The sequence below is a fragment of the Crocuta crocuta genome, unplaced genomic scaffold (genome assembly GCF_008692635.1).
Source record: "Crocuta crocuta isolate KB4526 unplaced genomic scaffold, BGI_CrCroc_1.0 scaffold338, whole genome shotgun sequence".
NCBI lineage: Eukaryota > Metazoa > Chordata > Mammalia > Carnivora > Hyaenidae > Crocuta > Crocuta crocuta.
The window spans coordinates 1361556-1377279 of record NW_027529183.1 but is presented as its reverse complement, the minus strand read 5'-3'; the positions used below and the strand labels follow the sequence as shown (position 1 = coordinate 1377279).

At 41.5% G+C, this 15724-nt stretch overlaps 1 protein-coding gene across 1 annotated transcript in view; it reads left to right on the top strand.

Annotated features, from left to right (window-relative positions):
• The window catches only part of LOC144226736 (lipoxygenase homology domain-containing protein 1-like), a gene marked incomplete at its 5' end in the record, with an annotated part of 224823 nt that overhangs the window by 104770 nt on the left and 104329 nt on the right, over positions 1–15724 (top strand). Inside the window, 2 exon segments of the mRNA XM_077758257.1 lie at positions 12551–12686; positions 13623–13774. Of these exon segments, the coding sequence (XP_077614383.1) occupies positions 12551–12686; positions 13623–13774 (288 nt within the window).

Genomic DNA, 15724 nt, shown 5'->3' with positions numbered 1-15724 from the left:
AAAAAATGGTTTGGGCTCTTTAAAAAATTTTTTTAACGTTTGTTTATTTTTGACAGAGAGAGCATGCACGTGAGAGCACGAGCAGGGGAGGGGCAGGGAGAGAGAGACACACAGAATCCAAAGCAGGCTCCAGGCTCTGAGCTGTCAGCACAGAGCCTGATGTGGGGCTCGAACCCACAAACTGCAAGGGCCTGACCTGTGCTGAAGTCAGACGCTTAACTGACTGAACCACTTAAGGGCCCCCTGGGCTATTTTTAAACTTATGAAATTTGAGTTTGCCTCCAGCAGCTTTAGCTAATGAGTCTTAGCCTGCAAGTGAAGGAATTAACAGTCTAGGAATCAATATACAGAGGCTGTCTTTGACTCAGTGGTGTGCCAGTTATACACTGAAATGTATGACTTATGTTTGTATAAATCCAGTCATAGTTAAAAATACATAGGGGTCTATAATTTATATAATTTAGAAAATGACTAGCTAATGTGCTAATCCACTCTTTTGAGATCTCCAGCCTATAGAGAATTCTGGGAGAAGTGATCAATGTGAGATACCAAGGAGGGGCGTTTATCCTAGAAGCATTAGGTGATTTACTGGATTCTGATGGTGTATCTCAGAGAAAATGATGAACTCACCGATAAGCCTGGCCTTCTTCATTGCAATGATACAAAACTAGAATAAACCACAGGTTCTGCTTTCAATCTAGGTGGAGAAACAAGATCACATAACAGCCACACAGTGTTGAGAGGGCAGGATAAAGGCCCTAATAGCCAAAGCTACGAAAGATATAGCCATAGATTTCTGATAAGAAAGATACATATGTGTCCCTAGAGGAAGCAGGACAGTGGAGAGCAGGGAGGTATGAGGAAGGGCAGAGCAGGGAGAGGGTGAGTGGAAAGTTATTTGGAGATTGGCCTATTTCAGATATCCATGCTGTGTGTGGAGTATCATGAAAAATAACCACATATATATGTAAAATGGCTTTTCCCCAATGAGAGGGAAAGTGTCTATTTGCAAAGCTGAAGTAGTTTGTGTCTGAATGGTCCTAAGATGGCTCAGATTTTGTCAGACGCCAGTTGCTTGGCGTAATTTAGGTAGAGTCAGTTGATAAATTCAGATCTCTCATCATCACTTCTTGCATTCCTGCTCACGCATGTACAAAGAATTCTGTACGCTTGACTACCATCTTCTGTCTGAAAATTAAACTCTAGCTCTTAATCTGTTTTCTCAGTATTTCACAATTGTGAAATTGTGAAAATTGCACTGGAAGTTTCTCCCTACGCAACTTACAGTTTTATTCATCTACATGCATGGTCCAGTGAAACAACTTAGTAATCTTTATATCTTCTGTATACTCCTCTTAATCAGTATTTCCCTTTTCTTTTTTTTTAAATAGTTTATTGTCAACTTGGTTTCCATATAACACCCAGTGCTCATCCCCACAAGTGCCCTCCTTCTTGCCCATCACCCCCCTTCCCTTCTCTCCCCATCCCCATCAGCCCTCAGTTTGTTCTTAGCATTCAAGAGTCTCTCATGGTTTGCCCTTTAAAAAGTTTATTCCTGGGGCGCCTGGGTGGCTTAGTTGGTTAAGCGTCTGCCTTTCACTTAGGTCATGATGTCGCGGTTCGTGGGTTCGAGCCCCACGTCGGGATCTGTGCTGCCAGCTCAGAGCCTGGAGCCTATTTCAGAGTCTATGTCTCCCTCTCTCTCTTACCCTCCCCTGCTCACGCTGTCTCTCTCTCTCCTAGAAATAAATAAAAAAATTTAAAAAAAGTTTATTCCATAATTAACCCAACTATAAACCAGATTGTGGTTTTGTTCTTCTTAGAGTTTTAATTTTAATTGTCAGATCTCAGTGAAAATGCTTCTTCCCTCACTGCATTTGTCTTCCAGAAGATTTATTGAAGGAGCTAAATTGATTTCTCCCATCTCTCAGGTTCTGAGCAGAAAGGCTGGGTAACCTGACTGAGGTGTTATAACCTCAGTGTTGAATTCTGATGTGTTAATTCAGACATTGTAAATACCGCTGTAGGTCTGTTCCAGTCAGCTATTTTTTTGACATGTATTTAACTATTTAGTTGAAATTTCTTAAAGTAATCCAGGAATTTTAGGTTTCTAAGAAACCAAACGTGAGTTTTTATGGTAATATTTTCTTGTGAAACAACTAATATTTGGGGCTGTAAATCAGCAGAGGGAGCTCAGCAAATGAATGTTAGTTTCTATGGAGGCCATTCCTAAAATTGTTTCTATTCAGTTAAGAAATTAAGACAAATGCTGAAGATTTTATATGGTAAAGACACTGTCATTCCTTAAGCACTTGGTTAATTTATTTGTTTTAGAAGGAAATGAGTGTATTTTCCATTGAAAAAAATATTTTGGGGAACTCACCCTTTTTCTTTTCCCGCATTTATCCCAACATAAGGAAGGTTTGGTTTTGAAGCTTAATATAAGTGTATTTTTTCTCTGCTATACTGACTTTTTTATAGTACTCACATTTGGCAACTCTGTATCAGAGCTAAAGCAAAAGTTGGGGCTTTGGATCTTTTTGGTATAGACAGAAGTATAGTAGATGGTGCCCCAGTCTGAAAGTCAAAAGGAAATACTGTTTTCAGAAAGAAAATAGTTGGTTCTGTCATGATCAAAGGCTGTCTTTTGGGGACTGAGAAATCTGAAAGTCTGCCGTTATTAGGGTGTGTGCGTGAGGTTTTCCCCATCCATAAAGATGCACTGTTTATAGCTAACAGTGCCTGGTGATGGACAATGAGAGCACTTAGGGGATTGTTCAGGAAGCCAGTGCTCTTAGCAAGTGTTTGTTGAAATTATTCCTGGTGTCCCAAGTTAAAATGGGTGAAAACATGCTTTTTCACTTAACATTTAGAATCTTAGAGGGATTGGCTCTCCCATTTCATGATGCTCTAGCTGTTGGGGCTGTCAATTTAGTGGTGGATTTTTATATCAGAGTATGAACGTATTTTTTTTCCCCTTAATCATACTTTGGTTACCTTTCTGGAGGGCTGACTATCTCAGCCATATTAATACACTTTAACCAGTTGTGCTAGCTAGCTTCCAGAATGCTGATGTAAAATATTAATCCAGGTCACTGAATTGATTCCAGGTAACAGATAGCTCAGCCCTAAAATAGGATGGCTATAACTGAACGTAATCATATAGTAATTAACTTTGAATGTTGAAAAAAAGATAAGATTTTATTTTAGGAAATACTGTCATGTAAATCTAATAATTATTTTTGAATCTCAGGGTTTCTATTCTTTCTTCCCTGGGGTTGACTTTGACTATTTAAAACTGAGGTAAGAAATCTTAGAGGTGGAGTCCAAAGACCCGATAGATGTTTAATTTATAAAAAGTCTTTTGTTCGTGTTTTCTCTAAGTTTTCCCTATTGAAAACTAGGGCTCAGAAATAGCTACCCTGACTATCTCACAAGCTGTGAATATCAAGTGCAAAAATGAGACAAGACAGCCAGAGTCTTTCATTACCCACCCAGCTTGCTTCTTCCTCAGTCTTACTCGTGTGAGTAGATGATGTCAGCATCTACCTAGTTATCCACACCAGAACTCTATGTTTTCCTAAATCGTTTTTATTTCTTTTGCTTCCAGAATCCAATGCCTGAAAAATCCCCCTCTTTCTCTGTCGCTAAAACACATCCTGAATTTTTCTCTTTTTCTGCATCTTCTTATTATCACTTTTGTCCATGCTGCCATATTTTCTTTCCTCTTCACTGCAGAAATTTCCTAAAATAGGATTCCAGCTCCTTCTCTTTTCCCCCTGATACCCAGTTTTTAAAGAGAACCCAGAGTGCTTTTAGAAACCTCAGTCGGGTCCAATGTTCCCCTGTTTAACCTGAGTGTTGCCTCCCTTTTGACCGCCTTCCTCACCACCCAACCCTTTCTCCTTCTGTCCAAGCCACACGGCTCTTCTGCCTCAGAGCGCCCCTTTGGCACAGTCCAGGGTAAGCCCCCAGTTCCTCTCCATCCTATGAGCCTGGCTTAATTTCTTCATAACACATCACTCAATCTGATTTTTAAAATTTATTTATTTACTGTCTGTCCACTAGAAACTGAGCAAAATATGAGGGTGGGAACTTTGTGTTATTCAATATTATAACTCCAACTACTTGAATTAGTACCTACATTCTAGTAGATGTGGGATAAATATTTGTGGAATGAATGGCTAAAACACATTTTGGGTTTATGTAACAGTTATTTATAATATATGTGAAATACTTTGTAGATTGTAAGTGTGAAATGGAGGGAAATCATACAATCTTATTTAAGGAGTAGGAGGTGATCTTAGATGGGCTGAGCCTTGGCATACGCACGTAAGGGGAAGATGAAGAAACAAAGCCTGGAGAGTTTCAGAGGCGTGGCCGGTTCTCATAGAGTTAATAGCCCAGTCAAGGCCAGAAGCCCTCCTCCTGACGCTTGGCCCATGGCTCTCTCTTCACGTGTCTGGGCTACCTCTGCAGCATGTGCTATATATGTGACTGGGATAAATGGGCTCAAATAGAATAGTAACTCCCTTGATACTTCTTGATTCTTCTGTGCCTTTGAATTGAAGTGGGTCATAGGTTTTGGTGCATTTGTTGTTATTTTTATACTACGACTCCTTGATATGATATGATAACCTACTTGATATAAGCTCCAGGCAGTCTTGAGATTAGCTAAACCAGGTAGGAAATTGCTTTCTTGCTTTATTTTTTTTTTTGTAAGTTTAAATCATCCTATAAATATTTCCAGTTCTTTTTCATTTTTAGCTAGTTCTTCACTTCAGGCTTCTAGAAAGAGCCACAGAAGAGAAAGAGCAAGTTCTAAAATGCAGTAAGAAAAATGGTTGTTTTTGAGGATTTTCTAGTTCAGTGAACAGCAGGAAACACCAGCTTTTCTTCTCACAAAATCTCCAGTCAAATGTTTAATCTTGAAAGATTCCAGCAGTTTATAGAAACATCCTAAAAGTTGTGCCAGCTTATTTGAACCAAAGATAATTCATGTATTTGATAGTCCCTTGGTCAGTTGTAAATACCATAGTCGACCTCCTCGGACAGTCCGTGTAACAAATAGGGCGTTATCACAAGGAACAGTACCAGAAATAAGGAGGCTCAGAGATCTTGATTGGCAAGATCGCTTAGAGTTCTTTGACAGCACATTTAGACCTTATTCTATTTTCATATTTCCAACTCCAAAAAGGAAATACTAATGACTGACATTAGTACCTGCTCCCTTGTCCCCAGGGCCAGATCTGGTATAATACTACAAACGCTTTAAGTGCCCCCAAAGTATATCGGTGACTGTTTGCTCTTATTATTTTTTCAAGAGGCACAGTCTAAATTGGATACATAATAAGAGTAGAAAGATTACACATATTTTTTTGTTTTATAGTATGGAGGTTTATGACACGAGAGTGGGGTTTCTAAAAACAATTTTCACAACTTCCCTCATCCTGATACATCTTTATTTTATATCCAGGGTCCAACAGACAACTAGCTACAAGTGCAGTCCTCAAAAAGGATTGACATTGGTTGTATATCATTTCTCCTCTAGGAAAAGATAAGATTAAATTTGGGGTTACATAACATATGTGAAGAATATTTAATAAAATGAAGTGGAATATAAATATAGATGGTGGTAATTTTGTTGGTTATGAATCGCATTTCATTTCAATCCTGACAGGCAAGAAATAATGATGTAGAGCTTGGGGGTCGGGGGGGCTGCTCGCCTGCCCTTATGATACAGTGTGTCCCAGCCACAGTGGTGACCCTACCTCCACCCCCTGGATCTGACTCCTACTCCCCTGGGTGTCCTTTTTGGCATTAAAGATAGGCACAAAGGACAGTTAGCAAAAAGACTACTGGGCCATTTCTGAAGGGCTAAATAGGTATGACATTAATGGAAGAAGGAAACTGGTGGAGAGGACTTAGGGCATTTGCCTGGTGTTATAGAGGGTCTGAATGGGAACCACCTCAGAGAAAGCATGCAGGGATTATCCAAATAGGTATCCAGGAGACTAGAAGTGCTAAAGAGCTTTCCTGGAGGGGTAGGATGAGTGAGAGAGAGGGGTGAGAAGAGAGCTTTGGAATTTTCAGTCTTGAAGTTAGGGATTTTGCCTTTTGTTTGGACCTCTTGACTGATTGGCTAGAGAATTCAGGGTACGGCCCTGAAGAGAGGAAGCAGGAGAAGCTACCTTAGGTTGGCTTAGGGGAGGAGAGGTCAAAGAGGCCTTTATCTGTCTTCCCAAAGAATCCTGGTCAGCCTTCCAAGTAGAGCAGGAGTCCAGGATTTAGGATAGAAGTCTCTTTATGATAATAAAGAACCGAGGTGAAGTTTTCCTTGTGCAATCTCTGGGAGGATGTTAGGGAGGAGGAACCACAAATAACCCCAACCAGAGGTTAAGAATTCTGATATCTCATATCTGTGATTAATTGTAACAATCATTTTCCTCTTCCTCCTGGTGCCACTACCACCACCACCACCTCCACTACCCTCACCTCTACCTCCACCTCTATGGCACCACTTCCACCACGACTTCCACCACCTCCACCTCTACCTCCATCATCACCACCTCCACCACCCCCACCTCCCCCTCCATCATCACCACCTCCACCACCCCCACCTCCCCCTCCATCATCACCACCTCCACCACCCCCACCTCCCCCTCCATCATCACCACCTCCACCACCCCCACCTCCCCCTCCATCATCACCACCTCCACCACCCCCACCTCCCCCTCCATCATCACCACCTCCACCACCCCCACCTCCCCCTCCATCATCACCACCTCCACCACCCCCACCTCCCCCTCCATCATCACCACCTCCACCACCCCCACCTCCCCCTCCATCATCACCACCTCCACCACCCCCACCTCCCCCTCCATCATCACCACCTCCACCACCCCCACCTCCCCCTCCATCATCACCACCTCCACCACCCCCACCTCCCCCTCCATCATCACCACCTCCACCCTCACCACCACCACCACCGCCTCCATCACCACCACCTCCACCTCCATCATCACCACCTCCACCACCACCACCACCACCTCCACCACCACCACCTCCACCTCCATCATCACCACCTCCACCACCTCCTCCACCACCACCACCTCTAAGCATTTATTGAGCACTCAGGGTATCAGTCATCACTTGTAGACTTTTAGTGTTTATACCATAACAGAGTAGATAATATTATTATCTCAATTGAGGATATGAAGGTTTTTGAATCAACAGTAAACAATTCCAGTATCACATAACTAAGCACATGGATTTAAAAAGAAGTGGTCTGACTCTTACTGCCACCTGGGCAAGTCAGATGTTCAGAATGAATATGTCTTTCAGTATTCCTGGATATAGTAACCCACACTTGAGAAAACTCTGCTTTGGGAAATAACTTCCTATTTCTCTTTTCTACAAGGTAATTTTGTCTCACTTTATTACATAAAGCACTCAGGCTCTAAGACATTCAGTCTCTAACCTGCCAAGACAGAAGTACTCCAGTTTTGCAAATGAGGAAGACCACAGGTCAGGTAGAACTTCCACCCGGGGCTGTGTACCTACAAAGTAAGTAGCAGGGCCAGAACATAAATTGAGGTCCTGTGATCCGAGCTTGCTTTTATCCCACTTGGCATGTGCCCTTTGCGGTGTCCTGCCATTAGCTGCTATGTGACTGAACTTATGCACTGTGGTCTTCCAGGAATTTTGACCTTTGTGCTTTAATAATTGACATTTATTATTCACTTCAATCCTTCAATAATTTAAGAGATATTTTATTACGTTATTGTTTTAATAATCAAAAACAGTTGTGACAAACACAGAAATAAACACAACTGGAAATAAGATCTATAGATGTATGTATCTCTCTTTATTTACCTATATCATTCTGTTTGATTATTGAATTGTCTATTATCAACTATCTATCTTTCTATCTCAGGATTTTTTACCTTAGCACTTTGACATTTAGAGCTGGATAATTCTTTGTTGTAGGGTCTGTCCTGTGCATTGTAGAGTGTTTAATACCATCCCTGGCCTCTACTGACCAGGTAACAGTATCACCCTAATTGTGACAACCAAAAATGGCTCCAGATGCTGCCACATGACCCCTTGGAGGGCCAGATCTCACCTGGTTGAGAACCACATCGTGTCTCTATATTGTTTAAAAAACAAAACAAAACAGGAGTACCTGAATGGCTCAGTCGGTTAAACATCTGACTTTGGCTCAGCTTATGATCTCATGGTTTGTGAGTTCAAGCCCCACATCAGGCTCTGTGCTGACAACTTGAAGCCTAGAGCCAGCTTTGGAATCTGTGTCTCCCTCTCTCTATGCTCCTCCCCTGTTCATTCTCTGTCTCTGTCTCTCTGTCTCTCTCCCTCTCCCTCTTTCTCATAAATAAACATTTAAAAAAGCCAACAAGGGAAAACAAATTAACTTAGACTTGTTGTTTTTTATTTTGTGGCATCATTACTTTGAAGGTAAATGAAACTCATTTGGAGCCCTCACCCAAAGGCTTTTTAGTGGTCAGTGAGACTGCGCTCAATTAAGAAAAATGATTAAGACTCTCTCAACAGTCGGTATACTTCTAAGGATGAGGGATGGTAGTGGAGCCTCAGAAACCAGAGGCTTCTTGCCAGTTCTGCAGAGAGTTCAGTGTAGAGGAAGAACTTGCAGTGGTTTTAGATAGAATGAGCTTGTAAAAACCTTATGCTTCATGGGGAGGGCTTCAGATGCAGACTCCAGAAGACTCCCATTCATCTGCTTCTGACCCTCATTTATCTGAAGCATCCACTAGATTCCATCTGAAATTATTCTTATTCTCTCCTAATCTTCACCTTAGCCTGAATCCCCACAGAACTTCATTTTTTTCCATGAGCGTTTTTTTGAAATATTGATATGATGCTTTAATGTAGTCTGGTGTTATTGAAATACTTTGGTCTATACTCCACAGATAGTCTACATACTCTCCTCGATGGTAGAGGGATTTTTGTTGTTATTAAGCTCCCAACCACGGCCAGTCCAGTGCTATGAACATCGCTCTAAAGCAAAGTCACGATGAGGAGGCCGAGGGCCTGTGTGCCACTTCTTGACGTCATCTGCATGCAGGCACATCTGATCTGGAAACTCCCCCATGCCCTTGGTTAGCTCTTTCTGTTTAGGAATCGTGTTTGCCTGCTGTTTTGAGGAGTATGTTTCTTTATGTAGTTTAGGAAGTAACATCTCTTTTTGTCCCCAGTGAAGAAAAAACATGATAAGGGGATCAAGGAAGGGAAATAAAAAGATTAAACAATCATTTCTCATTTGCTAGGACGTTAGCAACAAGGTGGTTCATAATATGGACCCTCAGCTGTGGGATGTGGGTTTCCCTTCGTTTCTTCATCCATCACTCACTCCTGTCTGTCTAATTGCCGAGTGAGCAACCCAGCCTCTGTGTTTCAGGAGCACTGGTGCTGGAGGCTGGCTCCGGCAGGTCCAGGGGTCCCTGAAGGATGGACAGTGTCGGCGAGAGAGAGAGTGAGAGAGCCCCGAGATTCTTTCTGATCACTAGGCAGGCATCTCTGTCCTATCGGTTTTGGTGTCTTTATTTAAAGGTTCAGCAACAACATGAAGTCAGAGAAAGGAATTTCTACAATGGGAGGCCTTTTGTGATAACAAGTTTTTGATATTCTGCAGAATTATCCCAGTCATAGTGAATTTACAACCAAGGAATTAACAGGATGCTCCTAGTGAAAAACAGGATAACATATAGGTTAAATTGTATATAGATAAGCTAGGAGTCATTCTGTCTGGCTCTCAAGAGGATGAATGTTTCTGAATTGGTTTGTTTGTGGAAACTATCATGGGGGCCCTAAATGTGTCAGTCTTAGCACCTGGGTTTATGTTTTAGCTACTCATATCTATCCTCATCCCAGCTGCCAGTATAAGGGAGGGTGTTTGTGGAATGTAGGCCTTGAGGAAGGGACTGTTATGTTTCATCAATTAGCAAAGATATATGTGGTAACTATGTTTTGCTCTTAACCCCAAAATAGGCCCTTAGTCTCAGAGCCAGGCTCAATTGTAATTCTTGTGTTCTTAACCCCCTAAGTCTCAGAACTGCAAGGCCCATAGGAAGAGCCTTTTGACAATCGCCATAGAGCTTTCATCTAAAATCTCTTTTGTAAAGGCAGGAATATGCTTTTTCTTATGAGGTATCTGTATTCAGAATATGGGTCTGATATGGAATATTGTGAGGCCTGGTCAATACCAGCAGGCTTATATCCAACATGAGCCAGTAGTAGCAGAAGGAGATACCTGTTTTCATTTCTCATGGCAGGAGCTGCAAACATTGCCACTTCCTTCCTGTGACTGCCATCCAGAGAGGCCGGTGTGGCTTCCGGCACACGGGCAATTGAACTTAAAACTTCAGACATATGGCAAAAATAATTACATTTGAGCATTGTGTCTGATTTGGGTTAAAAAGCATGGGAATCTTTATGACTGGTCTCTGTGTCTTAGTATTCCTGAATAATCCATCTAATTGCTCTAAAAATAAAGCATGGTATAGTTCAGAGAGAGGGACATTTCCGAATTTAGTGGGATATGTTATAGTAATTGCCTTTACATTTATTGATATATTCATGTATAAATTTGACTAATGTAAATAGGAGTTATTTGTGCAATTTATAAAAAGTTTTGCACATTTTCTACATATAATCTCATCTCATCTTCACAACAACCATGTAAACTATTTTATGGATGAAAAACCTGATACTCAAAGTGGTTATGTGAGTTTCTCATGATCAAACAGTGGTCAAATGGCAGATCTAGACTTTGGTCTCAGTTTTTCTATCTCCAAATCCAATGTTCTCTTAATGGCCTCTTGCCTGGAGCAGGGAAGACACAATCAGGCATTAAATAAAACCGATTTGGTTTTAATTACTTTTGTTGACAAATACCTGTTTTCACTTACTTATTAAATCATTCATTGAAAAAACAACCTAAGGACTGGACTGCCTTGTGCTAGCTTGTGGAAGAACCAAGATGAGTAGGATGTGGTCCCTTCCATCACATCAGGTGTTTAATCATAGTTCTGAATGGGGAGGTTGTCATGCATCACAGAGTGGGGTCACTTAACCTAGGCCAGGGGCTCCCAGAAGGCTTCTTAGAAGAGGTTCTGTCTGAGCCATGTAAAGAAGGATGGGCAGAGTCAGCAGGTAATGAGTCAGAAGAAAGCTGTTCTATGTAGAGATACATGTATGTGTGGAAACCCTGGGGTGAGAAGGAGTGTGGCCAGTTGCGGAACCATAACATCCCAGTATGACTGGAATTTGGATGTGAGGGAGAAGTCTCTATCAAGGTCAGCAGGGCCTGACTGTGAATAGCTCATCATGATGAGGATTTTGGATTTTATGCTATAGGTACGATGACTGAAAAAGTTGGGAGCAGTGTACACAATGACTAGTTTTAGAATGCTTTCTCCTGAAACAGCTGAAAAGCAGGTTTTGAGGGAGCCAAAGTGGTAGCCAGTGGGTCATGGCAGTGAGCTCTGAGGATAAGCCACCTGGGAAAGGGTGGGGCCTGCTCCCAAGGCTAGGAGGTAGAGGAAGTTCAAGAAGGCAGACACTTATTTAGAAGATGAACTAGTATCTTCAAAGGAGGGGGGCACTGCATCCACTGTGATTGGAGGAAAGGCAGGCAATTGTGACAATCTTTCTGGAAGCCCTTGGCTGAGATGTGAAGGGGAAGATAAAGGGAAGGGGGCCTTCTTGTGAAATGGCCACCAAAGAAACAAGACCCAATGAGGAGCCCATTGAGGGCACACTGAGCAAGGAGGCAGAGGTGACTCACCACACGTGGGGAAGTGAGGCACTTCAACTGCAACAGCGGACCGCTCCTCACAGCCTACAGCTATTGAAAGACGTTTAAAAGACATTAGGAATTTTCAAAATTCTGCAGTGTGCCTGCTTCAGTGCCTAAAATGAACACAAAATCTCTTTTGGATTCCTCCTATAGATTGCTTCTTTAGCCACTGCTGTGGTGAAGTTGAGAGCTTTCAATCAGACAGTCCATTTCAAATCTCCAAGCCTCCATTTTCTTATCTATAAAATTACAAGAATTTCTCAAGGCATCTGAGTGACCCAGTCGGTTAAGCGTCTGACATCAGCTTGGGTCATGATCTCATGAGTCATGGGCTCGAGCCCCACATCAGGCTGTGTGCTGACAGCTCAGAGCCTGGAGCCTGCTTCAGAGTCTGTGTCTCCCTCTCTCTCTGCCCCTCCCCTGCTTGTGCTCTGTCTCTCTCTCTCAAAAATAAATAAACAGTAAAATTTTTTAAAAATAAAATTATAAGAATTTCTCCAATCTAATTGGTGATAGTTAAAAGAGATAATTAAAATAAATCACTTCGCATAGTAACTGGCAAATAATAAGTGACAGCCACCACCACCACCACCACCAACAACAACAGCAGACATCAGACTGTGAAGTACATTTTAGCAATCCCTGGGGTGCATTTTCAAGTTCTGTGAGAAATGGGAAATCACACAATTTTGTCATTGTTTCTTCTAAATCCAGGTGACCATGCAACACATGAAGAGCAAGAAGACTCTAGATTTTGCAGCAAACGCGTGGTTATCTCGGATGCAAGCTGATGGGGACGTTGCCCGTGAGCTTCCTGTACGAAGAGAAGCACAAGCCGGTTTGTGTGTGTGTTACTAACCTTCAGTGGCATATATTGCATGCGCAAGTTGTTTATAATTGCTTAAGTTTATTTCTGAACTATTTAGTTACAGAATATTTTTTCTATTTACAAGAGAGGGTTGTTTTACCCATTGAGAAGTGACCTTTTCTGTGTCATAGCATGGGTCACTGGTGGATCTGGGATTAAATGTAATCTCAAAAAAGGTTCTTATGGTCCAGCTATAGTCACAGGGGCTGAGACTATAAACGAAAGATATAATGTCAGGTCTGGGCCTTATCTGGCTCTGCCTCCGGCCGGTTGGCCACTTGATGCAATTCCTCATTTTTGATACATTTTTTCATTTAAACTTCTATCATTTTAAACTTCTAGCATCATGTACAATAACATTGTCACCCTTGCCACTAAAATACTAAGCATGAAATGTCCTCTTATGTCATATATAGAAGAAGAGCCTCTAAAAAATATCTTTTATTTCTCTTTTTGAAAAAGCTACAAACCTTCTGGGTATTTGTTCATAGCATAAAAATGTTCATTCATAATTCAAGTTAGCAATTGAAAAGAATGTTTAAATCTCTCAATAGAGAGGTGCCTGAGTGGCTCAGTCAGTTAAGCGTCTGACTTCGGCTCAGGTCATGATCTCACGGTTTGTGGGTCCGAGCCCCGCGTCGAGCTCTGTACTGACAGCTGAGAGCCTGGAGCCTGCTTCAGATTCTGTGTCTCCCTCTCTCTCTGACCCTCCCCTACTCACACTGTCTCTCTCTCTCTCTCAGAAATAAATAAAACATTAAAAATAAATAAATCTCTCAATAGATAATAGAAAGTCCAGATTAGAAAAATTCTCATATACTGTTTTTTACTGTGGTCTGTCCCATGGATCTGGATTCTGTTTGTACAAATTCCCAGGTAATGGATTTCCATTTGTTTCTCTTGCCTTTGCTTTACCAGTAGTGAGATACCACGTTGACGTCCATACTGGGCAACTGAAGCAAGCAGAAACAGAGTCTGAAGTTTTCCTATGTCTCTATGGGGAGAGGGGAGATTCTGGTCTTAGGCTGCTGGACAGATCTAACATGCCAGTGAAATTTCAGAGAGGGCAGGTGAGTCCGTACAAATAACTTTCCCATGTTCTTAGCAAGGTCCCTGAAGGTGAAATTTATAATTGAAAATCGAAAGGTGCTTCACACCCTTCAAGTTTTCATTTTAGGGCATCTTTAACACAAGATTTCCTGACCAATCTCCTCATGTGCTTTGTTTTAGAATTTCTTGAATGAAAAATGGGACATGCTATACTAGCCATGAATCATAGAACAAAGAAGATGACATTAAAAATTAGTCATTGTTGGGGCACCTGGGTGCCTGAGTCGACTGAGTGTCTGACTCTTGATTTTGGCTCAAGTCATGATCCCAGGATTGTGGGATTGAGCCCTGTGTTGGGCTCTACGCTAGTGTGGAGCCTATTTAAGATTCTTTCCCTCTCCCTCAATCCCTCCCCACACATGTGTGTGTGTTTGCACTCTCTCAAAAGAATTAGTGATAGTGTAGGGAAAAATGAGACAATACCAGGGAATATATGAACATGCCCTGTTGGGACGGAAAAGTACAAAGCCTTAATCTAAAACATCGGGTCATATAGAAAAGCCATAAAAGGGCATTTCACATAATAACACAATAGCCTTTCTTTAAAACATCTTGAATGGAACCAATTATATTATTTTCACACATTAATCCCTTCACTATTTCCTTTTGTCCTGTGTATATATAAGCATGAGTATTTCTGTATATTAGATGTTTGAGGAGGGGGCAATAAGATATGTAATCAACTCAGTTAATTTTTAATGTTATTTTGTTGTATATAGAAAGTACTGTTTGGGGTCTGAAACTAAAAATAGGATTATGTAACCCTAGGATGTATTTTTAAGAGAAAAAGACTCCCAGACCAGTCTGAGAGTGCTATTTCTCAAACTTTTTTATAGTTGAAATTCATGAAATATTTTGCAGTGTCAGAGATCTTAACAATCACCTAAGCATTCTCTTGCCACTGCTGATTACACAGTCATTTTCATCAGGATGCAGAGGAAGGCTGGATCTGCTTGGATAAGGGAATAAACAAAATTGGATCTAATTTTTGCCATCACAAGTGAATTAATTTTGAGAAAAGCAGAAACAAAGTTTTAGATATCATGAGCTTATCGTTACACTGAGTGATCAGTGAAGTTACCCCCTAAAGAATTGTCCTAGCTTTCCATCAGTCCCAGACTGTTTCACCCTCCCCTTTTGTGGAAAATATCACTTTGTGAGGTGGAGGCTCCATCTTGCCTGGTCGCCTGCTAGTTGGTCTCTCGTGTGCAGCATCATGGAAGGCTACATGTGCTGATGTCACAAGTCCTCTTCATGATTAATCTTCAGTTCTTCACTGGATGTAGCATTTACTGGAGAATGGGGTGGGTGCATTATGGGTGCCATTAAAATCAGACAGGAGGTATAATTGCAGTCACAGTATATTTAAGAGTAAATAAAAATGTGGTTTTAGTGGTATGTTTTGAAGTTCAGAATCAGAAATATGAAAATATTTTTCTTCCCTGGCTCCTTTTAGATTTCACATTTTTCTGCTATTTTCCTCAGTGCATGGAATGGGATGGGAGTGCCACGTGATTCCAAGAGTTTTGCAGTTGAGAAACTGTGACAACAGTCTTCTAGTTTATTACCAGAGTGATTTACACCAGCCACAGCTCACACCCTTGGCCGCTGACTGGGCTGGTCGTTGTCATCTTCTCTACAGACAGTCCAGTGGTCCAAAGGCAGCAACATATGTAATAGACCTAATTTAATTGTACCTTCAGAGCTAAAATTACTTTAAGAAACAAGAAGTAACCAGAAAGCTGATTCAGGCAATCTTTCTGGACCTTGAGGTATTAGAGTTTGGATTTGCTCCAAAGCAGACCATAAGGCAGAGACTGCGGTAACAGGGATTTATTTGGGGGGTGATTCCAGTGAGAACCTTTGGAGCCATGGAGTAGGGAAAATGGGGCAGGAAAGGGAGAGAAGTC